The sequence below is a fragment of the Hemitrygon akajei genome, chromosome 23 (assembly GCF_048418815.1).
Source record: "Hemitrygon akajei chromosome 23, sHemAka1.3, whole genome shotgun sequence".
Taxonomy (NCBI): domain Eukaryota; kingdom Metazoa; phylum Chordata; class Chondrichthyes; order Myliobatiformes; family Dasyatidae; genus Hemitrygon; species Hemitrygon akajei.
The window spans coordinates 39,560,781-39,588,485 of record NC_133146.1 but is presented as its reverse complement, the minus strand read 5'-3'; the positions used below and the strand labels follow the sequence as shown (position 1 = coordinate 39,588,485).

Here is a 27,705-nt window from a genome sequence, read left to right as displayed (position 1 = left end):
GTTGAATGAGTTTAAATGTCTATATAAAATGTTATATATGAAAAACTATATAATCAAAAGCCTTTTGCTCTGTCACCCAAGTACATCCACTTTAAATAAAGAGAGTAATTTATTGGCAGCTCAAAATTCCTTTTGAAACCACAAAGCTGTCTGTGCTTTATTTAAACAAAACTATACATGCAAGCTATTTTACAGTGTTAGAAATTTTCTTTGATCTCTAACTCATTATACCCAGTCAAAACACCCTTGCTCATGTCAGCAAAGGAAGCAGATTTGATAGAAATTCACTTCCCCAGCTGAGAAGAATAACATCAAATCCATTCAACTTCTCCCAATAGAGAGTTTATAACTATTCCATGCAGAATCCACAACTACTAAGGAGCCTAATTAATTAATACCCTTATTTGCAGATTTTGTTGCCTTTAAAATTCTCCTTTGCAAAGTATATAAATTGGTGGTGCGTTGATCTCAAAGAATGTGGAAAATAATTTGATTGAAAATATGACTTCTTAATGATCATCATGACTCCAGTATTTCTACTATTTTTTAATGTTTCTTAATGTACGTATGATTTTTTTGTGTTCTATCACTGAGCAGCAGTGAACCATCTGATTGGCCTATCAGAGTTCTCTTTGAGAACTAGTTGACTTGATCAGCATTTCTGATCTGGCTATTTTTCACTATTGCACTTAATTAAAAAAATGTTCAGTAATACTCTAACCAATACAAAATAATGAAATTGGAATCTTACTTTTTTTGTTTCTCAGTTTGATATAAATTCCATAACTATTATTAGGTAGAATTGTACTTAATAAAGTAATTGTAGCTCAGACAGGTATCTCGGCCACACTCTGATCTAGTAATTGGTTAGTTTTTAATGTTATTATATAAGCTTTTATTTTCTGCCAACATTTTAAATTGATCCAAAAATCATTGGAATGATATGTGCTACAGTTGAAGAAGTACTCTCACACATATATTGAGGCCAATTGTTTCCTTCTCTAAAGTGAGCCCTCAGGATCAAGCTTCTACTCCAACTCTTGTGGTTTCTGAGGTGACTGAATATAGTGAGTTCCATCTGCTTCTGATTGACATCCTTGATTTCCTTCTCCACTTCAGTCATGGGATAGGGATACTTAGGAGTCAGCTGGATGTTGCATTCTCAAGGAGGTTTTGAAAACATCCTTGAATCTTTACCTGGTCATCTCTCTGCAGTGGAACTCAATCGACTCTTGACAATTCGAAAGCCAAATGAAAGCAGTTATGGCTTCAAAGGCAGCTTGGGAGGGGGCACTGAAGTTGTTTGATTCTTCCAGTGGATTTAGAGGATTTTGCAGAGTTAGCATTAATGATGCCTTCCTGTCCTTTGGGGTCTTTTAACAAGTAACACAAATCTCTGATTTGTGCAGGGTCTGAGATCTCCTCTGCCCTTTTCCTTGGTCATCCATAGCTGTACTTGTGTACTGAAAATGCCAGTTTCTCTGCATAGAAAAAAATATATCAACCTGAACCACTGAATACTATCCACCACTTTCACACTGGTGTATATCTGAAACACATTCATACTAATGTGGGGGGAAATATTACAGCAGGATTTTGCATCATGTAGAATTGTACCCCAACTAATTTTTTTGGCCATGATGGCAAAGCACCTTTAAAATTCAAAGTATTGTGTACTTATGATTTTATTTTTGCATGCTTTTTATAACTTGTAGGATTTTCTCAAGTAATAGTCCACCAGCAGGATAATTTTCAATCCCATTGCTTGCATTTTGTTTTTGTCCTTAGACCTGGGTTAAGTGGGTGTGTCTGAGATTAAAACAGCAGTGGTTCTTTTGGGCTCTGTTATGAATATAACAAGACCAGACTTCCCACATGGTATAGCCTGGAGTTCTAGATTTGAAAAGGTACGTTGCCTGTGGAGAGAATTGAAGGTCGAGCAGGATTAGTGTGAACCCAAATACCCGACTTCATCTTCAGAAAATATCAAGTCCTTCTATTCCAACTGTCAAAACTTAAGGGAATTCCATTCATTGCATATTTTTAATGTACAGGGAACAATTCTTTACAAATTGCAGTAGAATTTCTATTTAATATTAGTGTAGTGCAAAAATACTGAATACATTTGTGTATTTTTTCAAGTAAATTTTAATGTAATTGAAGACATTTGAAATTGGCTTTGAGAGTTGTATTTAATGGATCTCAGGCATATAGCTTGTTTTATTTTCCTTTGTTGCATCATCCCCCATGAGCAGCCTTTCAATGTGCCACAATCAATTCTGCTTTTTACTTCGCTGTTTTTTTTAAAAAACCTGGGATCTGTTAAGCAAGTTCTGAAGATTTTTTTCTACCAATTAGCAGCTGCCTTGCCAACAACAGCAGGTGGCTTTCATATCCCCCAGAGAAGGCTGTTTGCACCTCTGATCAAAGTGAAAGCAGGTTTAATAAAAAAAGTCAAGGATTTTGTGGGATTTTGGTATGTGACGCAAACCCGTGAAGTATAGGTAATTTTTATAGTTTGGCCATTGAGCTGGTAATAAACTGCTGCCATCTCAGGAAGTGTTAGCTTTGTAGTGTGTATAACACTGTTAAGAGTTTGTATACATTCATTTCCTTGATAGCCATTCCCGGTAGGGAATGAGAGGGGATGGTACTAATAGGGATGAGTAAATATGTCTGGGACCCAGTCAACACCTGATAAAAGAAGCAGTTTAATTCACCTTAATTGAAAGACCAACTGTGGCAATAATATTATTTGCATTTTATATGGTAAATAATCAGTATGTTCTGAGGTGCTTTTTCAGAAACATTTTAAAGTTTTTTAAGAGTTCCAAGTTATTTGACCAAATTACTAATACACAAAGCATCCAGTATTATCAAAGTGAACACGGAGTTTCTCATGATTGTGCAGCATTGGTATTAAAGTTCCAATTAAAATTTGTTTTTGAACTTTTTCACCCTTTGTGCTCATTTTGACGTTGGGCCTTTTCTGCTGTTGCATTGATGTAAAGCATTTGCAGTACTTGGCTTAAGAAAGGGTACAGAAATAATAGCATAGCAGTCTGCCCTCATTAGCTTGTGTAAGAACTGTATGCACAGTGGCAATGGGTGCAATTGGCCAAGCTATGTGTGACAGTCTGCTTGTTTGGAAATAGGCTAATCTCCTGCTTGGGTTATCCAGAGGTCAGGTGGGTATTTTTTTTGGCTCCTTTAGTGCATTAGCTTCTATGTGTTTTATAACAGCCCTCTTCTTTTGTAATTGTGCCTGGAGGCTGTGGATGGGCAGCAGTTATCTGTTGAAATAGACTAAGCAGCAAGTGTTCTGACATGTTTATCAGGCAAATTGTACCTGACAAAAAGGTAATTACACTTACAATTGGGTCCAAGAGCAGCTGGATGATTAGGGGTTAATCAACTATGCTCAGTAGACATGTCCCACATTTATAGCTAAAGGTTTACCCTTGACTGTTACAAATCCTTAGCTGTATAGTTTTAAATGGGTTATCAAAAACAGTCATCAAATATTTGATCATATCTTGGGTCTTTGCAACTCCAAGTTAATGTAATAGAAACCTAGAAATATACAGCACATTACAGGCCCTTTGGCCCACATTGTTGTGCCGACCATGTAATTTACTCTAGAAACTGCCTAGAATTTCCTTACTGCATAGTCCTCTATTTTTCTAAGCTCCGTGTACCTATCTAAGAGTCTCTTAAAAGGCCCTATTGTATCCGCCTTAAAAGACCCTATTGTATCTGTTTGCCTTCCAATCAAGTGCAATAAGCATGAATCCTGTTGATCGCCAGTTTTTAGAGATTTGGTTAACCTAAGTAATATGTAATAGTACAAAATAATTTGATAATTATTCAGCTTTTAAAATGTATCTGTTAAAATATTCTTGCACTCTTTACAAGCTTCCATTATGGATTTGATAGAACAACTCTATGGAAAAAGGAACACCACATATATTAAATATGATGTAACGCTGAGAAATCTGCTGTGCTGGAAATCTAGCACAAACCCTGGTCCTTTCTACTGCTTTGCCATGAACCTAGGTGCTAGAAATCTGATGAGGATCCAGGACTGCATTGCCCTAGCTCACGATGGAGACACTGTTAGGTTGAGCTATTAATCTTCACAACACTGACCTGCAGGACCATTGCATGAGGACTGGAACACCCACGCCATATGATGAGAAGTCTATGGTCTTTGTTGCCATCACCTGTAGGATGTAACGGTAGCTGTTGTTTCCTGCTTTGTGTGGCTGATCAATGGTGATCTTTCCACAGCAAATTATGGGCCAATCATTGCTGCAAGCACACCAGAGGAGGGTGGAGTTTTGCAATAGGTTCCCAACATAGCACTAGAAAGCCCAAGTGTCTGTCTTAAAGTATAAGGGGTGTTTGGATTGGAGAACCAGGTACCATAATAAATAAGCACTCTACAGTGCTCATTGAGTTAATGGGAATACACAAATATTTTAAATAGTGTACGAGTAATCTACTGAATCCATGTATTATTCCCTAATTGCATCCTATAAAGTAATAAAACTTTCATGTCTTGCACATTAGCACTTCAGATCTTTCAATGATTCTGCTGTGATTCTCAAGAAACAGGCCATATGGAATAAAACAATTAAGTTATATCACTATTACCAGATCACAGCATACATATAGTTTGTTGATGAAGATTGGTGAGTGGTGGAGTATGAGAAATGGAGGGATAAACCACAGTCAGCTGATTTAAATTCTTCACAGTAAATGAGAGATATGTGAGAATGATGGATAATACTTGTTGTTTAGCTAATCAGTTTTAAAGAAATTGTTTTCTTGTACAGAAATTTAGTGGAAAATTAATGGATCAGTGAATGGAAGGAGAAACAAAGGGAAAAGTGACCACAAAAGAAAACTTGAGCAAAGTCACTTGAAATTCATGGGATGTATAAAATAATTGTGTTAAACATAACTTCAAAGTCAACAACTGCTTGGTCAATCCCACACTTTCCTCAAGTTTCTTTGTAGAAGTTTCTAAATTACGCTTTAAGATTTGATGCCAAAGCTAGTATAGAAAGTCTATTCTTGAGTGCAATCTCAGCTATTCAATTGGTGCCATTAGCAAAGACTGATTCTGTTGAAATTCTTCCACATGTTCTGGGTAGGTTAACTGTTGTGATTATTCAAAAAAGAACGGGATTTGAGACCGCACGTAGAAAGTATTACCAGGGAGAGGTAAAGCTTGATCTTTGCAAATGAATCTGGGTAGGTGGGGGAACACTTTTGAAATATTGACCTCAATTCTGAAAGTTTCAAGTAGTAAGAGAAAGGGAAAGATAAGCCTCAAGTTAAGGTCTTGAATTGTTATAAAACTGATTTCAAGAGCAAAAGAGAAGACCTGGTTAAAATGGGTTATAGCACATGCTTGTAGAATTAATAAGAATTAATAAGAATTCAGAGCCAGCAGATTCCAGTAAGAGTGAAAGGCCTTGGATGACAAAGAATGTTGAAGGTGTGATGAAGGAAAAAGAAAACACAGGTACAGACATGGGATGGAGTGAATTTATTAAGAAATAGTGTGTGCAGGAGAGAAAGGAATTTGGAGAGCAAAAAGATGATGAAGTATCCTTGGCAGGTTGGAACAGGGAGAATCCCCCCCCCAAAAAAAAAGATATGGATCAAGGGGATAGCCAAGGAAAAGGGAATACCTTAAGGACCAAAGGGTAATCTTTATTTAGAGCCAGGGAATGTTTCTACATAATATAGTATTCACTGAAGAGAAAGACATGGGAAATGGTGACTTCAGGGAGAGAGATGCAGATGATTGAGAGTGGGTCAGTATTAAGAAAGGGGGATATATTGGATGTGGTGGAACATGTATTGATAATCTTAAGGGCTGGATGAAGTACATTGTATTTGTTCAGAAAAGTAAGGGAGGATAAAGCTCATGGAAATTTTTGCATCATTGTTAGTCACAGGGGAAATGCCAGAAGACTGGAGGATAGTTGATGTTCCTTTATTTAATAGGGAGAGCACAAAAAAGCTGCATAACTACAGGCCAATGAATCATGAGTTAGTGTTAGAGAAGTAATTGGAGAAAATGTGAAGGGATAAATTTTATGTACGTTTGGAAATTCAGGTTTATCTGGGCTAGCATGGTTTTGAGTGGGGATAAATGAGAGGCTGCAGATGCTGAAATGTGGAGAAGAAAACAAAGTACTGGAAGAAATCTAGTGGGTTAAGCAGCATCTGTGGAGACCCAGCACCAGCAATGAGAGTAGAGGGCAGAGAGCAAAAATGGAAAAGTGAGGGGGAGTGAGGTGAAATAAAAAGTCAAAACTCCATTGGTGAAATTAATTCAAAGTATTTTGGGACAGCTATCTTCGAATTAAGCAGACTCCAAAGTTTGGATCTACATGGGGCAATCAGATTTCTGTACAGTACTTGCTGTTGCACCTTGAAAGTCCTAATCTTCTAGAATACTGTCCCTCTTTTCCAAATTCCTATTCCCCTTTATCAGTGCAGGCTGCCAATGGTTATGTAAATAAGATGGGCCTATTTCAGGGCTTGAGTAAAGTCTGTGGCTGTGCAATCAACCACACTGTAATGGTATTTCAAAAACAATTTGGCTGTTCTGCTCCTGAGGAAAGGGGAACTGCTCAGGAAGCTGATTGTTACAAGCATGTGTGTAAGTTCGATTCAAATGCACCATTTTCTGAAAGGTGTTCCCAGCATATGAGAAATTTGAAATGGTTTAAACTCTGTGCAGCCTCAAGGATTCCCTTAAGTGACAAGAAACAGTAGGCTGTGATCCTCTGATAGAAACTGCTTCTCAGCCCCAATATTAATTACCACTGTGCTCACAATATTAATCTTCTACTTTTAAATTAATGAAAGTGAATGGAATAATGTATTTAAACACAATGACAAAAACAGTAAAATAGAATGTCTAAATTAATGCAACTAACTCCCTAAAGCTGCTGTCCTGCATTGAATTTATGTCTGGATGGATGGCTGTATTTATTTTCTGGAGCCAGTTTTGTATGTTCATAACTTTTCATGCTGTGATAATATCGACAATAATAAATCACTTAAGCAAAAGTTACAACTCTGACAACCTTTTGGAAGCGAGGATGAACTGCTTTCACTCTGGTTCAGAAGTGGTTGATCTGGGAGCCATACTGTTTTCCGTAGTTGAAGCAGGAGTTGTTGATGGAGAATGTGGGTGGTTAATTTGTGAGTTTGTGCAATGTTGCCACTAGGCAGCTGTGTTCACCAGATGTACCCATGAACTGAAGCTTCTCTGTACCAGCCTGAATGTTGTTGGAGTGGTCATGAGCTAGAGATTCCCAGGAGTCAGTGGAGATATTGTGCACTTTCAAGAAGGCTTTGAGAACATCACAATATCTTTCCCTCTGCCCATCTGATGATCACTTCTCATGACAGACCTCTATTCTGAGTTCCTTTGGTGTGTCCCACCCAGTTTAGGGCCTTAGGGTCTTGGGGCATTTTGAAGTTTGGAATTCATTTCCAGTGTTGTTCTGTAAGAGGTCTCTGTGGAATGTCTAGGCTTCCTCTGGTTTCCTTCCACAATCCAAAGAGCTACTGGGTAGGTTAATTGGTCATTGTAAATTGAACTATGATTAGGTTAGGGTTAATCAGAGTTGCTGGAGCAGCATGGCTTGGAAGGACCAGAAGGGTCTACTCAGCACTGTATTGGTAAATAACTAAATAAAATTCTGTCAATGTTGGTCTAGGAGAAGACAGTTCACTTTCCAGTGCATTAGGAGGGTTTTGCTGAGGTGAGTCCAGTACTATTCTGATCCTTTGTTTTATGGTCTTGTATGTAACTTCTGTAATGAGAGCTATATTCTCATTGTAGAATTCTTCTGTAAACAGAAAAAAGAACCACAATTTCAAATCAGTAGGAAATGCTCTTTTGCTTCAAATTTGTTGATATGAAACCATGCATTCTCCTACAGTCATGAAGGCCATACATTTCATTATTACTGCATGATTTAATAGGGAATTTGTGCATTGCTCCTAATGAGAACAAATGGTTGATGATTACTGGGTACTCAGTGGTCTGAAGGGCGGTTTCCTGTTGTGTGTGTGTGTGTGTGTGTGTGTGTGTGTGTCTCTCTCTCTCTCTCCCTCTCCCCCTCTCCCTCCCGTCTGTGTGTGTGTGTGTGTCTCTCTCTCCCTCTCCCTCCCCCTCTCCCTCCCCCTCTCGGTCCGTCCGTTTCCAAAATACCCCACCTGCTGGTCCAACCAAGAACAGAATAAATAACAGGATAGAATCACAAAATTAATTAATTTTGAAGGGTTCAATGGATAACCACAAAATTCTAAGGATCAAGTTTACTTCTATTCAAATTATGATTTTTTTAAGTTCATATTGCAGATATTTAAAGAACCTTAAGAACCAATGGTTCTTGATTTTGAATCTTATTAGTCACTTATTATCATTAATTATTGTAATTAAGGCATTTTTAGATATTAAAAGAAAAAATATTGATTACAAATCACTCAATTCTATTTGGCAAATTGCCAATAATGTCAAATGATTAATACATCTTTGTTACTCAAACAATTTTAATTTAGATAATCAAATTAAAAGTCTTTCCTTTATTTAGTCCACCTATTCTTCGTGAATAGACCCTCATGTAATTTTGTGCAATACTTTAGTTAACTATTTAATAGGTATATGTTTTTGTGCTTTTTAATTGCATTTTTAAACACGCATAATTTTTTTCTCTTTTGAAGTTGCTTTTGAATAAGATTATCGGAAGCATATTTAGAGTACTGATATTGGCCTTAAAAAAGGAATTTCACTTAAGGAAATACATTAATTTAAAAGTTTATTATTTATTATAATTCATCTGCTGAGATTACTACTATTAAAATTGGGCCAGTGCTTACCAGGACATCCCTTCTTTTGATGTCTTGTGTAGCACAACTCAATTATTTTTTACCATACAACACAAAACATAAACTTAACGTATTCATTAGTGATTTGGTTCAATTCCTCCCCCCGCCCCCCTTAATCACACAGGATTTTACTAATGCACTAACATTGAAAGTGTTTTGAATTTTACAACATCTTGGAGCATTGTCATTTTGACAAATATTTGTCAACATTTTGCCAAGTGATTACGAGTTTGTGATTGTCGGGAAAATTTTCACAGTTAAATATTCTGTTAAATTGGTGTTTGTGGAGGTGATAGCCAGTGTGTGAAAAGGAACACCAAACATTGATTTAGTTGGAAAATCCAGATGTTTTCTCCTTTGATATTTACTCCTACTGCTGATTGTTCTGTAAATTTGTTTGATTCCACACTGTAAAAGTGTGGATTTAAGTGGCTTGTGGTTCACTGGCTGTACTATTTCAGGCAATATAAAAGTGAGAGATAAAAGTAATTGCTAGTTTGGAAATGTAATGCCTATTCTAACTTCAGAAGACAGTTATCTTGTATATTCATTGGCTTAACTCCTCATATATCCAAATTGCACAAAGCAATTGTTATAAAAGTATGTTTTACATTTTAGAGACTCTGCTGAAATCTCTGACTTAGTATTTCATTCCTTTCCTCCTCTATGCTACAAACAGCATAATATGAACACTTGAGACCACATAGACTGTTTCCATTTGAGGAAAGAGTGGTCATGGATGTATGGTGGTCTATAACAATTGTCAGCACCATTCTTTGATTGTCCATAGAGTCAAATGGCGAATACTATTGCTTCTCTTCCTGAAAAACCTCTCCAACACAGCAAGGTGCTTCATCATTTTAATGACATGCCAGTGAATTGACAGAACGCACTGTCAGCCAGTTCAGTCCTTTGTTCGGTTGAAAGACAAGTCATGCTACAACACTAAAGCTGTTTGACTGTTTGTCAATATCAGCTTCTAACAAAATGTCATTATAGTCCAGATTTTTATACTTTTACAGGTTTCAATTGTTGGTATTGAACTGATTAAGTCTAGAGCAATAAAATTTTATACAGTAATTTAGAGTTTAATTACTTCTGTAATGCATGAACATTGAACAGAGCTGACCCGGTCGGTCTCTGCTTTATTTTTCATGCAAACTGTAGCTTTTCAAACAATATAGCAGTGAAGTACCTAGCTAAAATGTTGTGCTCCTGTTTCTTAAAGTGGAACTTTGATGCTAACAGTACCTGATGCTATAATCAATGAATAGTTCAACTAAGTATGTATATTTCTATATTTCAAATATTTTCTTACCAAGTTTTTAACAATTTTTTATCCTCCTCTCTTTCCTAAAGAAGCTAATAGCTTTTTTCCCCTCTTTTCTGTGTCTGTATCCAAATTATTTCTGTTATATTGCATAGAAGTACCCCAGTACTGACCCTGCAGGATTATTTTGCGAAGTAATTTGTCTGGGTAGTCCTTTCGTATTAAAAAAACATGATCAAATGCATCAGGTATGAAGTATACAAGCTCTGATATCTCAGTATCTCTTCACTATCTATTTTGCACCTCCATTCTATCTTTCCATAATTCTTGTTGTCCTCTACCAAGTGGGACTACCAAAGCTGTGTACCATATTCCATAGTATGCTTAATCTGACTCGTGTGAGAGCAAAATTGTAAATTCAGTTTAGTGCCTTGTTACTCTGGGAAGTGGGAAGTTGGAACTTGAGGTTAGCACAATTGCAATTTCATCAACAGTTCGCTGAGTATGTTGATTTTTACCAAATTAGAATTACAATCAGATTTACTATCACTGATGTGTCGTGAAGTTTGTTGATGCAGCAGTACAAGACATTTTTTAAAATGGACTGTTCAGAATTCTGGCAGAGGGGAAGAAGCTGCTCTTAAAACATTTGAGTGTGAGATTTCACTTGAGTGTGTAACTCCTCCCTGAAGACAGCAGTGTAAAGAGAACATGTCCCCGATGATGAGGGTCTTCAATGATGGATTGATACCTTCAATGATCGATGATGATACCTTCTTGAGGCATCACCTCTTGATCCCATTAATGACAGGGAGGATTGTCCCTGTGATGAAACTGCTTGAGTCTACAACCTTTACAGCCTCTTGCAATCTTGTACATTGGAAGGCTCCATACCAGCCTGAGAACCAGAATGTTTTCCACTATACAGTTGTAGAAATTTGCAACTGTCTTTGACACACCAAATCTCCTCAAACTCTTAATGAAGCAGAGCCACTGGTATGTCTTCATGATTACATCATTGTGTTGGGCCCAGGATAGATCCTCCAAGTTGTTGTCGCCCAGGAACTTGAAGCTATTCACCCTTTCCACTGCTGACCCCTCAATGAGGGCAATTGTGTGTTTTCCCAACCTCCCCTTCCTGAAGTCCACAATCAATTCTTTGGTCTTATTGGTGTTGAGTGCGAGGTTGTTGCTACATCACATTTAGCCTGTCCATCTGTCTCACTCCAGTACGCCTTCTAATTGCCATCAGAGATTCAGTCAGTAACAGTAGTGTTGTCAGCAAATTTATAGATGACGTTGGAGCTATGTGTAGCCACGTGGTCATGAGTGTAGAGGGAGTAGAGCAGTGGGTTAAGCACGCATTCTTGAGGTGTACCTGTGTTGATAGTCAGTGAGGAGGAGATGTTATTACCTATCAATGCTGATTGTTGTCTCCTAACAAGGAAGTCAAGGATCCAGATGCGTAAAGAAGGTTGAAGCTTAGTGATTTGTAGTGAGGGAATAAAATTTTGAAAGCTGAACTGTAATTGATAAACGGCCTGATATGTTTTGCTGTCATCTCACATTTAGATAATTTAAAGGAAACCATACATTTATGTTCTTTGTAATTAACTCAGAAAATCACTACATTGTGTAAGAAAGTAATAAATGAACAAGGAAAGTATTTACAGTGCACTTTGACAAATTGTACTTCAGATGCACTGAATTACTTTGAAGTGCAGTAACTTTTTTTGGGTAGATGCTATTTTGCACAAAGGATCCTATGAATAGACAATGAAATGAATGAACTGTTCAGTATTTTGGAGTTCTGGGCATTTAACAATCAGACATTTCTGCCCTTGCTTGAGTATAGCAGTGAAATGTTTGTCTGGACTCTGTCTTTCATTCTTGGAGTGAAGTTTTAATTTCAAAGGTAAGACTACTGCTGCCTACATTAAACAGGCATTAAAGACCAGCATTAACTCAGGAATGATGCATGATGCAAAACTGAAGGGATGTTCATAAGTAAGGTGTACTTACTACAGTTTCAGTTAATTGAATTTTCAGAAAATTATGGTGGGAGACATAAATACAAAGCTGAAATGAGTCAAAAGATGAGTAATTAATTTGTGTCTTTCAGAGGTAAATAGAAACATACAGAGGAAGTGACACTTGAATTCACCATTTCATTGATACTCTCATGTTACCCAAACTTCATTGGATTACCTGCCTAATATCACAGGGATTAGTAGATTAGTAGGCATGTGGTATAGGCTCTTCAGATATGTTAGCTTCTGCTCTTAAAATGCCCTCAGATTACCAACTTGAAACTATACAATTAATTAGGATGGCAGGTCAACTAGTCCTTACTCTTTCAGGTTTAAGTTACCTAATCAAATTAACTTATAAATTAACCTGTTTTTTAAATAGCTGTTTTTATTACAGAGTAATAAATCACACTAACACTTATCTAAAAGATTGCTTATTACTGTGTTATACTTGTCTTTTGTAGTTACTTGATCTGTTTATGGTATGGGATTGGTCGACATATCTAGCTGATTATGGGCAAGCTACATCCAAGTACCTGAGAGTGAATCCCAGCACGGCTCTGATACTGCTTGAGAAGTAAGTAAATAGTTACAATGTGACATGTACAGGTTAAGCTTGGTTTACAGTATATCAAAAAAAAGGATATCATGATTTTCTGTAACTATTTTTAATTGAATTCTATTCTGAAGAAAATTAGTGTTAAATTCTACTTCTCCTTACTGTCTTGGAAAGTTCCATATTTGTTTTAAAAAGATAAGATTTTAGTGAAACTTTATACAAATTTACAAATTTCTACAGTTGGTAATGTATGTTGCACAAATTGTATTAAAATTAGAAATCCAGAAATATTATCTACTCATCATACCAATACTTTCCAATATTAACAGTTTAAATATGCATCAATACCTTTAAGCAGTTGCCCTTTCTAATGAGGTAGCTTCTGATTTTTGTTTTGTCATTATCATTCCTCTTTTGTACAGAATCTACAGAAGGTAAGTAGTATCCATGTACCAGGTAGTGTCACTCATTCATTGTTGTGGATTGGATGTTTATGGTTTGAAATTTGAAACTTATGTTTGAAATCATCTTCATAATTAATGTATGCATAATTAACATAATAGATCTGGGCTCTTGACAAAGTCTTTGTGACATGCTTGATTTTAACTGCTTTGATATTGCATCTGTAAGCCTGTTTGACAAAACAGTAACATCTCACTCACTGAGATTGAAAGCTATGCCTTAGAGCGATTTAATTAAGTTTTATTTTTTATAATCTGAGAACATTTTGTCAGACAGAAATGAATTATGATTGTTGCCCTAGAGCTTTTTACATTTCTGATGCTGTATTTTGGGAATGATTCTTACAGTGGCTTCAAAGGCAGAGTTCATTATTCACACATAATGGTAATGAATAAATAATCTCTTTACTGTCCTGTGTGTCTAACTCATCTTCATAGTACTATAGGATATAACCATCAATAACAATCTGCAGTGAAATGAATGTATACATTGCCAGTGATTAAAAAGCAGTCCAGGAGAACAAATCAAGGTCTGCCAATCATAAACACGGATTCTTCAGATGCTGGAAATCCAGGGCAACACAGACAAAATGCTGGAGGAACTCAGCAGGTCAGTCAGCATCTCAGCCCAAAATGTTGACTGTTTATTCTTTTCTATAGATGCTGCCTGACCTGCTGAGTTCTTCCAGCATTTTGTGTGTGTGTGTGTTGTTAAAGGTTTGCCAGTGTAGGTAAGCAAGAAAAGTTAGTGATGAAACAAAGAACTTGAGCTAGGGATTCATTTGTCTTGAGACATTTTATACGCCAATATAAATTTCGTTGTATTTGTCACAATTCATTCAAGCTCAATAATTCCATGTAAATGGGGTAAAGCTCTGAATCCCAAAATAGCATGCACATTTTACACCAGTATATAATGAACAGATAATCACTTTCACCATTCTTATCACATTTGTCTGATTAATAAATGTCTAGCTTTGCCTTTTAAAGGACCAACTTAAGTGAAATAAAAACAGCAACATATGGCAGACTTGCAAAGGTCTGTGGAGAGAGAAGAAGTTACTATTCCAATTCACTGTAATTCAGCAGGAGACTCTAATGAAGTCTTCAGCCTAGCTTTTCTTTCTAGCTGATTTGACTTTTTCCCCAGTGCTTTCAGCCATATCATTTAAAGATGCAATGTGCTACACACACGGTTGGATATTGCCAGAGGCCTTAGTGCGAGAGTGGAGGGGCAGCCCTTAACTGATAAGAATGAGCTCTACAGTCAGAGTTATTAACTGCCTCGAATGCTTCAATAGTGGTTCCACTCGATGTGCTGCAGAAGCCAAAGTGAAGGGTTAGAGGCAAACGAGAAGGGAAAGAAGGGTCCTTATCCTAGCTTTGTCACCATGCACTATATCAGTAAAGATGCTCCAGCTCTGAGGAGTGTTATATCCAAGGCCCTTGTGGAGAGTGTCACGATCCTCAAGAAAATCGGTGTTATTTTTGGGCATATCTTCCTTTTGTCCCAGTCAAAACCTAGATACTTTGTCAACAGTTGTCAATTATCTGGAGGGGGGGGGGGGGGGAGGCGGTATTGATGTTTGCTGAAAGATGTTCAGGTGGCGGATGATGGCGCCCTGTAACAGAGTTCCTGTGTTGCCACAGCATGCCTCTTTGCTTGGAGATTTTTTTAAATGGGGGTTCCTGACCTGGGGTCCATGGACCCGTGAGTTAATTGTCAGGGTCCATGGCATAAAAAAGGTTGGGAACTCTTGCTCCATAGGATCCCACTTTACCAACTCCACTTTGAATCAAGCAGCAATAATTCAGGCAGTGATAGGCAATCTTGATATAGCACATCTTAAGGATTATGTGGCCAAAGTAACTTGGGAGCATTAATATGTGCACCTGCACTTAAATGACTTCTGATTGAGACTGCAGCGGTGATGTTATCACCTTATTACCTTGCAGTATCTCATGAAAGAGGCATATTGTAATAATGGTTCTGATCTGAAATTCAGTCATTTAAATCATTGACATACAACGTGAAAAGAAGCAGTCCCAACACTGACCCTTGCAGAACACCACTAGTCACTGGCAACCAATCAGAAAAGTTCAGTAGATCTTGCCTGTCAGCCAATCTTCTACCCATGCTGGTATTTTTACTGTAGTACCATGGGCTCTTATTCAGCATCCTCATGTGTGGCACCTTGTCAATTATATGGTAGCTGTTACAATCCATCAATGATCATGTGGCTGAGGGAATGGACTGAGGAAATGGTTAAGATTTCATCACAATGACACATGTTGGGAAGAATTAACAGTGAGGGAAAAGTGCAAGACATGTGGGATCAATTTTGGTTGTATGTTAATTTAAACTTAAATTAGAAGTTGTTTTCTGTTTCTTAGTTTTGTATGTTTTCCTGTCATGGGATGGCTGTGTAAGTATGCTGTACTGTATCTGCTCTATGATATGCTGTGCTGCTTTGTTAAATAAGAATAAATAATAATAAAAATTTGAATTACAAAAAAAAATGATCATGTGGCGGAAAATTACACTTTTCCATAAACCCTTTCAGTCTATTGATAAATCCTGACTTCCAAGTTAGACCAGTCATTTAATCTTCTCATAGCCATGTTGTCTTGGCTGGAGAATTTGCCTAACCAAATAACAGAAGGATATCAGGCCATTATTGCTACATACGTTTTGAAATTAAGTGTTGAGGACGTGGCTGCAAATTAAAAGGCTCAATGCAGGGTCTGTCAAGATTTCCAGACTTGGACTTTAAAAATGTAAAGTTAATTGGATGAGCCAGGAAGAAGAGATTTCTAGTGAGTCTGCAAGTGATCAAAAAGGGATAGTGGTAAATTTGGGGGCATGTCAATGTTAAAGGGAGCACTTAACAAATTTGTACATGAACATCGGAACAATATCCTGTGTCTTGAGCTTGAGGTATCTGAATGGAATGATAGCATGCATACATTGAACTTTGGTAACCTTTGCTTCTGCATGCTTTGTGTGCTCCCAGTCCAATCATCAGGAAATTATTTGTTTCTCCATACTGTACTGCCAGTTGATGGCCTAGTGGCATCAGTGCCGGACTTTGAAGTAAAGTATCCTGAGTTTGAATCCAGCCGGCTCCCTTGCACGCTTTTCATCCGTGCTGGGTTGAGCCTCAAGCTAGCAACTCTGCCTCGTAAAAATAAGAAATCCTGCTTTTAAAAAAAGGCTGTCACGATGGTGTCCCGATGACTCCACTCGGAGTTAAGGGCTTTTTTCTTCTTCTTCATACTGCACAGTATGATGTGCTGTATATGTGATATGCTACATGTCAATGATTTGGATGTGCTAGATTCGTCCTATCTCCCAACTCCACTTTGAATCAAGCAGCAATAATTCAGGCAATGATAGGCAATCTTGATACAGCACATCTTAAGGATTATGTGGCCAAAGTAACATGGGAGCATTAATATGTGCACCTGCACTTAAATGACTTCTGATTGAGACTACAGCGGTGATGTTATCACCTTATCTCCTCATGAAAGAGGCATATTGTAATAATGGTTCTGATCTGAAATTCAGTCATCTAAATCATTGACATACAACATGAAAAGAAGCTTTGAAAAGAAGACTTTGACCTTAGGACATATATGTCAAACTCAAGGCCCGCAGACCAAATCCGGCCCGTGGTGGAATTATCTTTGGCCCGCGAGATAATATCTAATTACTATTAAAGCTGGCCCCAGTAATCGAAGCGCCTATGGCGTATGATATGGCTAATGCTGAGTTTATTCAGGTACCAGGTTTTCAGGGTTTTTAGTGTTTATTCAGCAGTCTTCTTCATAAGAAACGGAATTTGTAAAGTGAAACACTTTGTAGTTATAGCAGAGACTGAGACACATGAGAGCAGGCCGAAAAAACGGAGGCAACGAAAGCTACGTTCGCACGCGTCCGACTGATCCGGCCCGCATGAAGCTGCATTTTGCTCAATCCGGCCAGTGACCTAAAATGAGTTTGACACCCCTGCCTTAGGACAATCTTACCCAGCAAATGGAACGTGATTTTTGTACATTGATAAGAAATGGTTTCCATCCTGGTTTAGTTGTGTGGGTGGGTTATGAAATGGGAGAATTGTAACAGTATTGAGAGTTTGAGCTCATGGCTGCATTTGACCACCTTGCTTCTGAGGGGCCATTATTCTAGCCTTGGCCAAAAGTAAAGTTGTGGAACATATTCAGGTATTGCAGTCAGGTTCATGGAGATTAGTTTCTGTAACTAACCCCTCTTACAACTTCCTACCAGCAATGCTTCATTTCATTTGGTAGCCATCAAGGTGTACAGAACCCTTGTAGTTCTCCAACTCCTGTGCAAGGATACTCAAACCTGCAACAGTAAATTTACTCCATGACAGCTGAATTTTCCTTGCAGTTCATTATAGCTATCCAAAAGGATTCCAAAGGTTTTCTGTTTGTATAGTAACATGCTGTTTTTGAGTTCTTATTGATTATTAGTCCAGGATCAGTTCCATAGGTATGGAGTATTGCCTTACTAATAAGTTGTTGCATGAGGAAATGGGAAAATCTATACACTGCACATTCAAAATGCAATAATGCATTTACATAAGACAGTGCTGGGAAAATTAGCACCAAAGGCATTGAGATATATTGATGTGCATTACTTACATAGTGCCAGTTTAGCCCCCGACTGACAAAGAAGTTTCTAGTCTCATAATTTTTTTAGTATAGTGCCTTACACAATATTTGAATGTCCCAATGTGCTTGATACCCAATGAAGTTTTGTAATGAAGTATTATGATTCAGAAAAACATGATAGTTTGCACCCAGCAACAACAGGAGAAATTGATACTTGGATAATTGTTCTTGGTGATTTCAATGAGAGAAATATTGAATATACTGCAGCTGTGCAAAAACTCACCTGCTCTGCTGTGAATAATTCTCTAGAATATTTTTTGCTTGTCTGAGGTTGTGAAGGATCTTTGCCCCAAAAATGCAGAACTGGTGCAGAATCATTTAAGTGCCTGTAATTGGGACTTAAGTTCATAAACTGCTGATTCAGAATGTAGGATGTTTTTAGCTAAATAAAAGTGAAAATTCTATTCAGCTTAGAAAGCTCCTTTCTGGAACTTTTTCATGTTTTTCCAGGTATGCACTTGTATTAAGTAGCAGACAATGTACTGCACAGTGATTGGATCATTTATATATTGTATTTAACTGCGGATATAGCAAAGGAAGTGTTGAAAAGAGTAAGTGATTTGAAGAGCAGGGGAGGATCAGGCCAGAGAGTGGCGGTGGTTTTGATTGTATCCAAGACATTGAGGAGGAAAGTTGATCAAGAGGAGAATTGGCAGGTGAATTATTGCTTGAGAGAACGTGAAGAGGTGAAGGCTCTGGCTGATTTTGGTGAGGGGATTAGTAGTTAATGTGAACAGTTATAATTGGTAAGAAATCGTCTAAAAGTGGAGTATGATGCTTCAAATCCTGGTAGCTTACCAGGTATAGTCAGATAATGTAAAAACTCTTCTTTCCTCTGGCTAAGATTTACTTCAATGTTTATGACCAGGCCTCATGTACTGTAGGTGCAGAACAACTCTGTGAAAAGGTGTTAAAGTGCAATTGTTAGCAGTTTGACATCACTATAAAAGCCCAGGTACCCGAGTATATATGTGCATTATATGAAAACTGTGTTTTCATATGCCCTGCTCTATGTGGAAGAGTCCCACTTGCCAAGAGTCACTTTGTCACTGACCATTTCCTATCAATCACCTTGTGTTCAGGTGCTCCTGCACCCTGCGTCACTTATGTACATACAATCAGTGAATGTCTACAAGCTGATTTTATATATATCTATACAGCCACACTCAACAGTTACTTGTACATTTTTAAGATTGCTTTTATATTTTTTCTTATGCTTGTTGTGTTTTATGCACTATTGCATCCAGAGTAACAATCATTTTGTTCTCCTTTACACTAGTACTGAAGATCGACCATAAACAATGTTGAATTTGTAAAGATCCAGATTTTAAACAATCTAAGTCTACTTGCAAAACAGGAAGTTCACATTTGCATTATACATTTAAAATGTTAAAATGCACAGTATGATAGAACTCCAGACCTGTACTAAATACTGGAGCCTGCACACTAGTTGTTCAGTCAAATGGAAAAATTAGACATTTTAATCAACAAGCAAGATGTAAACCTCTGGAAGTCACTCCAACCTATAAATAACCAAATCTGTTCTTTAGTAAGGCTTGCCGAACTTATGCTGCCCTAATACAACCCCCACCCCATTCCCATTAGTGGGAGCAGGAATATCCTTGGTACAAATCCCATGGTCAACTTATTGTTCTCTTCCCCACTACCTCTTACTTTTCAACCTCACCATAGGAACTGGACTTAATCTTCTACAGTGTTAATTCTAGTGCAAATACTTGAATTAGAACGATTGAGTTAACAGACTTGCTATGTAATCTAAAACAAAGTACAGTCAGCCCTCCTTATTCACGAGGGATTGGTTCTGGGACCCCTCGCGGATACCAAAATTCGCAGATGCTCAAGTCCCTTATTCAAACTGTCTCAATGCGGTGGACCTTAGTACCCAGCAGAATCCCAGACCTTATTTAACCTGTCTCAGTGTGGTGGACATTAGGACCTGGCACTGGAGCCCTGAATCCGCAGTGTTTCTGTTCACAAAAATAATCACAATCACAATTGAAAATAAAGTGGAAATAATAAAGCGATCAGAAAGAGGTGAACCACCATCCGTCATTGTAAAAGCGTTAGGCTACGTCGGTCATCGATTGGAACAATTTTAAAGGATAAAGTGAGAAAGGCCCTGCCCCGATGAAACCTACAATTATAACTAAGCAATGCAGTGGTTTAATTATTGGGTTTTGGGGTTTTGAGTTTTTGATCCTCCACATCAACCCGGCACAGATGGAGAGCGCGCTCGAAAGCAGTCTGTCACTGGCTTCCAAGCCCGGCACTGAAACATATGTTCTTAAGTGTTTTATATGCATAGAAAGGTGAAATATATACTAAGACAAACATTTGACTAACTGACGCTAAATAATACCGGATGTACCTGGTCCGACTTGCCTAGTAAGAGAACTTGCGATTTTTAAAAAATTCTGATCCACGATAATCCACGCACATCCTCCCATATACTTTAAATCATCTCTTGATTACTTATAATACCTAATACAATGTAAATGCTATGTAAAATAGTTGTTATACTGCATTGTGTAGGGTATAGTGACAAGAAAAAAGTCTGTACATGCTCGAACAGCGAGTGCTGGAAGAGCACTTCTGGGTTTTCGCGATTCGCGGTTGGTTGAATTCGCGGATAAGGAGGGCCGACTGTAATTATATTCCACTAGGTTAGGTAATAAGCTTAGAGGACTGAATTCCACAACAATGCATGGAGATAGTTTAGTATCTGAAAGATAGAAAGCTGTGCAGTAAATGACTAATGGTTATGTATGTTTCTGTTGTATTCATAGGATGCTAGTAATGTTCCTTGCAGTGTCATATTATTCCTTAAATTCAACTTTTATGCTTGTATTACTTCATGCAGTAGTCTATCAAGTATCATTAATCTATGATCACTTAATTTATTTTGTAGTAATTTTCTTCTCCAAATGCCTTAAAACTTTTTCCCCTCATCTTTACTTTCTTGTACATAAATGACACGTGAACTAGCTTTGAGGTATTCCTAAACTGTCTCTGATCTTGAATATGTATCACTGTTGCTTGGTTAAACATCTCTAGTAGTCATTCCTTCTGAGGGAATTAAAACAACATAGGGTGGTGGGTGTGGGAACAATACTTAAGGGGGAGGAGAGAAGGAGAATCCTTCACAGCATTTAGATAGGAAATGGCCCAGGAGACACTGCAGATGCTGGCAGCACGATAGCATAGAGATTAATGCAACAATTTACAGTGCTGGTGATTTAGGATTGAACTCCTGCTGCTGTCTGTAAGGAGTTTGTACATTCTCCCTGTGACCACATGGATTCTGGTTTCCTCCCACATTCCAAAGATGTACAGATTAGGATTAATAAATTGTGACGTGCTATAGTGGCACCAGAAGCATGACAACATTTGCAAGCTACCCCAGTACATCCTCGAACTGTGGTCAAATGACACATTTCACAGTATGTTTCAGTATACCTGTGACAAAGTTAATCTTTAATCTGGAAGATCTTGGGTGTTAGAGATGAGAACTGAACACAACTTTCAAAATGTAGAATTAAGGAAGCGCCCTTGTATGAAGAGTACAGACTAATAGCCCATTTACTTAAGGTCAAAGCTACATGAGATTAGGCATGAATATAGTGCACAGGCTCATGATTTTTTTTCAACAAAATAAGTTAGGTGAAGTTTTACGATAAAATAAGTATTATAACCCTTATTAGATTTATATGCAAATTAAATTACTAATCATGATCGGATCATAAGAAGTGAAAGTGCATTTGAGTGACAGCACAGCCAATAACATAATTGGGTGAGATTGAAATGCAGTAGAGCACACATGAGAAGACATGGTTTCTTACCAAAGTTCAAAGTAAATTTATTATCAAAGTACATGCGTGTCACCATATACAATCATGAGGTTAATCTTTTTGCGGGCGTTCACAGTAAATACATAAAACACAATAGAATGAATGGAAGACCACACCCAATAGGACAGACAAATAATCTATGTGCAAAGATGACAACTATGTAAATACAAAAAAAATGTAATAATAAATATATTGGCAATAAGTATCGAACACGAGATGAAAAGGTCTTAAAAGAGAGTTGGTATGTTGTGCAAACAGTTCAGTGATGGGGTGAGTGATGAGTAGAGTTATCCCCTTTGGTTCAAGAACCTGATGGTTGAGTGATAATAACTGTTCCTTAACCTGATTGTGTAGGTCCTGAGGCTCCTTTACATTCTGAACAAGAGAGCATGGCCTGGATAGTAGAGGTTCTTGACAATGGATGCTGCTTTCTTGCAAAGGCACTTCATGTAGATGGTGGAGAGGGCTTTACTCATGATGGACTTGTTGTATCTACCTTTTTCAGGTTTTTCGTTCAAGAACATGGTTTTTCCATACCAGTCTTTCATGCAATCAGTCAATATACTCTCCATTGCATCTATAGAAGTTACTCAGAGTTTTAGATGACATGCTGAATCCTTGCAAACTCCAAAGAAAGTAGAGGTGTTGCTTTGCTTCCTTTGTGATAGCACTTGTGTGCTGGACCCCAATTAGGTCTTCTGAAATGATAACACTGAGAAATTTAAAAGTTTCTGACTTTCTCCACCTCTGATTCCTCAGTGAGGATTGGCTCATGGATGTCCAGTTTCTTACCCCTGTAGTCAGTAATCAGCTCATTGATCTTGCTGACATTGAGAGGTTGCTGTTTTGGCACCACTCAGCCAGATTTTCAGTCTCCCCCCTATATGCTGATTTGTCATCACCTTTGATTTAGCCAATGACAGTGCTGTCATCAGCAAACTTGTATATGGCATTGAAGCTGTGCTTAGCCTCACAGTCATAAGTGTAAAGTGAGTAGTGCAGGGGGTTAAGTGCACAGCTTTGTGATGCACCTGTGCTGATGGTGATTGTGGAGATGTTGACAATCCAAACTGACTGGGGTCTGCACGTGAAGAAATCGAAGATCCAATTGTACAAGGGGATACCACCTTTAAAGATAGACAAGCATATTGTGCCGAAAACACTAATGCATGCTAACTGTCAGCATAACATTTTAAAATGATCTAATGGTTTCAGTATGTTAGTTACAGGTGTTTATTTACTATCTTTTAACATGCCTACCTCCCAGGGAACATTGCTGTAATTGAACCTTCCTCCCAGTGGTGGCAGTGTACTTCAGTTTTACAACAAATTCCTAAACCTACCAAAGTTTATATTTTGCTAATAAACCAAGTATAGCATAATATTTTAGAATAGCCTGTGTCAAAAGAGAATTTTCCCTGAATGTCCAATTATCTAACTTCCACAATGATTTATGCAGGATTTTGATTGCAAACATGACTGGTGTGAGTAAAAGACTGAAGTGTGCTGATAGTTTCTGGACTAGAGCATGCAAGCCTTTTTTTTTTGAATGGTTGCTTTTTAAATGCTGTTTCGAGACTGAGTGGATGTTCCTATTGTGGATATATTAACTGGATTAAATTGGAAAATCTGTCATGTGCTTGTAAAATTGACAGTATTTGATATAAATAGAATAAGCAGAGTTGTTTTCTTTGAAAGCAGTAATTATTGATACAATTGCTTCAATGAGTGAAAGGTGGGATACAATGAGTTTCCCGGCAGTTTATTACACCACTGTATCAATTTTGCTCACAGTCTTAATACATTGAAGATCATACTGTCATACATCCTGCAGCTAATCTGCACCCAAATCTCCCATTGGCTCAGCATTAGGAAGATATCGAAGAGTAATTGACGATTATTTGCCTTGCGTTTCCTCCTCAACAGTTTGTGGGTCCTTATTGAGCGTATTCATTCTTGTGGGAAGAGGATCATCAAACAACAACTTGCTTTTATGTAGTCGCTTAAACTTAGTAAAAAAATTTAAGGTATTTCTGAGAAGCATTTATAAATATAACTTGATACTTAAGCACGTAAGGAGATATTGGACCAACCTGATTCTGAGAAATTGAGCTGAGAACCTTTGGTTATTACAATGAATCAAATTCATTGAAGTTTCACCACAATGTTGTTCCTACCAACTATGTATTCTCCAGAAAGGGCATGTCACATGCAATCATCATCATAAAATTTTAGACTATCAATTACTGATAGAAGTCATTGAAGGGTACAAAATGGCATTTACTTGACCATAATCTGTTCATTGCCCAGTGTGGGTTTCCCAACACCTGATCTCAATTCCAGATGAGAGTGACTGCCCTTGACATTTGAGGCAGAATTTGACCAAACGTAACCTCCGGGCACCCATAAAACTGAAGTCGGTATAAAATGTAAAACTCCATTGGGTGAAGCTATATTTGCACCAAGCAAAGTGATTGTGAGTCTGCTCCACCCCAGTATTGCAGAAGTTCCAAAGGTCAATATCAATGGCCTTCCATTATAAGGTCAGAAGTCATTATATTCATCAGAAAATGGAGCTGTCTGTGCCTGTATGCAGGAAAACTTAATTTGCCTTTAGTTAGGGGTTAATAAATGAATAGTAGCATTTGCCACATGCATCTGCCAGGCAAACTATAATTACCATGGGTCTAAATGCCAGTCTGAAATGGTGATTACCACCTCCCTGACTTTCCAAAGCCGTTTCACTATCACTAAATAGCAGATCAGGAATATGTTAGGGTACCTCCACATGTATAGAAAAGTAGCAGTCCAACAACATATGATGTTTTTGTAGACAATGGAGACCACATGATTAACACTTAACCTTCCACCCTAAATGTTCGCTTCCTCCAATACCATAGCTGCAGTGCTGCCTCCTTTGCATCTCCCAATGCTGCAACTGCTTTTACTGACAAATACAAAAGTAACAAGTATATGGAAAGGCAAGTAGTCTTTTAAATCACACACTGTCCTGACTTGGAAATGTATCTCTGTTTATTTTGGGGTGTAATCCCTGAAGCACTTCAATATCACCATGGCAGTACCCTGATGGCAGTGCCAAGTGATGGACAGCAATACTTCAGGAAGGGGCCTCACTATCATCATCTTGGAATTAGTTATGAAAGGACAATAAATGTTTCTTTTGCCTTTAAGAGTAGTGGCCCAAAAACACTGAATAAGCTGTCAATGTAGCCCAAATCCCATAATGGAGTTCTCAAAGCTAGAAGTCAGGCAAGGAATTTGGGAAGGAAGTTCTAGAAAGTGAGTGTAGGCAACAGAAGGAATGGTATGCTGTGGAGGAGAGAGTGATATTAGGGTGCATAAAAAGGTCATAATTTGAGAAACAGAATTCTTTAAGAATTTTACTTGCACTGGGAGACAGGTAAAGACCTTGATGAGAATTAAACATGAGGAAAATTATTTTAAATGTGATATTATTTTGGAACCACAACTGTGTAGATCAACACTATTGGTGATAGATGTTGAGCATCAAGTGTGGATGGACATAGGAGCTAACTGACTGAAGGAAGGAGGTTGGGAAGTTGATCTGTGCACTCCAAACATACTTGCAGTTGCATGTACTTTTGAACATTATCCAATATTACTGTATTGGATGTATGTTGTGTTATTAATGGATTGATTTGATTCATTTAAAATTGTTACAGATCTGAGACACTAAAAATGTGGTTAATTTATTTTGCAGGATGAAGGATACCAGCAAAAAAAACATTATATTTTCTCAGTTCAGAAAAAATGACCGTGATAAACAGAAACTAATCGAGACTGTGGTGAAGCAGCTACGCAGTTTGGTGAACGGCATGTCCCAACACACATAGCCTGTTGCCCTGGTTATTTTGTTCCAGCCCTTTATGATTCTTCAGCCAGCATTTGTGTACAACAGAATGTAAAAGATTGTCAAGTACCAACAGAAGAAAAACAATTGGGAATGTAAAGGGTATAGTGGTATAAAATGAAGGGGAAATATTTTGTATGTATTTTTCAAATCATGCAGAATTTGGTGTTTTGAGACTGTGAATATGTGCAATGGTCTTTACTGCACACTGCAACTGTTCATAGTTAATTTGGTTAAGGACACTGTAAAACTAAATGTACATAACACAAAACTCAAGTGACTGATGGGCAGGGTCAATATGAAGTTGGGTGGATGTGTTAAAGCATAGATTTTTGCAAGTTACAGTTGCAATATAATTTTTTAGTTTGGTGGTGGCACTGTAATCTCTAACTTTGTGGATTGACTGTGACATAACTTTGTAAATAATAATCAAAGAAGGCATGATGTTCCAGTCTTGCATAGAGTTGGCTGATGTTTCCTTTTCACTTTATTGACCACTGTTTTGTATGTTTTACCGGCTTTGATGTTCAGTCTAATTTTATTTTCACTATTCGTATTCTGAAGGAGCTGTTTGAGTGTTTTACCTTCACGTCACTGATATGATTGCACGTAAATCTGTATGTTTTTAAGTTTTTACTCAGGGCTGTAGTACTATTGTGAACTTTTGAGTTCTTTGCAAAAATATTAAAATTAACCAAAAGCACTTCTCTCACATTCAGAAAATAACTTTCAATCAACTTCAGTCTTTTTTCCCTTTTAGAAACCAATCACATCTTAATTCAAAAATTGGTGGAAAAATTATAGTTTCCTCATTCTGATTTTGAGATTGGATCATCCTCAGCACAATCAATAAGGATATGTGATGTATAGCTTCATTATCTTACTGTTTGACTTCCCAGTTTTGTTGATTTTTGTTTATAAGATGGATATTAATGAAGAATATTAAATTCTGTACATTGAGCTATTGCAGTACTTTATTTCCACTCTGCAATAAAAGTAACCCTGAGCACTTTTTAATTGTTACTTTCTATGTCTCTCAGTTTTATTTTGTTGGACGCAGTTTACCAGTAGCTACAATTTTGCACAAGGTTAAGATTAATTGTTGTATTTTGGAATTATGGCATTTCATATTAACATCTTTCAAGGTATCATCAATATTTGTTCTAATTTAAGAGTTCCCATTAATGTTTTAATTCCAATCATTAATTCTTCATTATGTGAGTCACCTTCATTATTGCTTTGATATGAGGGTTACTCAATAATACTTCAACATGAAGGTTGTTGTCATTAATCCTCCCAAGTCAAGTCACTCTCATTAATGTTTTAATATGAGAATAATTCTATCTTTCCTAGTGAATGCACCCCTCGTTAATCTCTCCTTAAACCTTCAATTTATGGGTCATTTAAAAATCATTGATGCAAACATTTTCACTAATACAAAGAACACACTGACAGTAAGTTTTTCTATAAACTGATGAGTTTAACACATTTATAACAAAAAATAAGTATGTAGAATAATTTTAACCTGGTAAGCTAATGGTTACGAATCTGCCACGAATGAAAGTGAGGCATCAAAGCCTTCCTAATGGCTTAGTGGGTTAAAGTAGTTTCATACCTGTCAAATACTGCATTTTGATTACATTATCATTATTACAGTTCTCTGGCCTTTACATACCAGAAATTTATCCAAAGGCTAAACTAATATCTGTATTTAGGTGATTTTCATTGTACTTTTGATGCTGCTCAATTGCTATCAAGCTCTTACCAGCAAAAGGATCCTAGAGCTTGTTATAGGAAGCCTAATTTGATTTCATCAAAGATCAGAGTTATAATTTTATATCAAAAGCTAGTGCAGAGCTATTGCTTCTGAATGATCTTGTGCACTTGCCTAATTTGATTTGGGTATTTCACATCCAAGTAATAATTAATGTTGATGCAGTCCCAAAATCTCAATACTTTCTAAAATGATCACAGATCACAGCCATAGTCAGAAACTCCACA

General features: G+C 37.4%; 1 protein-coding gene across 4 annotated transcripts in view; it reads left to right on the top strand.

Annotated features, from left to right (window-relative positions):
- The window catches only part of LOC140715379 (exocyst complex component 6-like), a 169,959-nt gene extending 143,243 nt beyond the window's left edge, over positions 1–26,716 (top strand). For all 4 annotated transcript variants that reach the window (XM_073027471.1, XM_073027473.1, XM_073027472.1 and 1 more), the window contains 2 exons: positions 12,690–12,802; positions 25,555–26,716. In XM_073027471.1, coding sequence (XP_072883572.1) covers positions 12,690–12,802; positions 25,555–25,687 — 246 coding nt within the window. In that variant the 3' untranslated portion in view covers positions 25,688–26,716. The remainder of the gene's footprint in view (positions 1–12,689; positions 12,803–25,554) is intronic.
- The last annotated feature ends 989 nt before the right edge of the window (positions 26,717–27,705 follow it).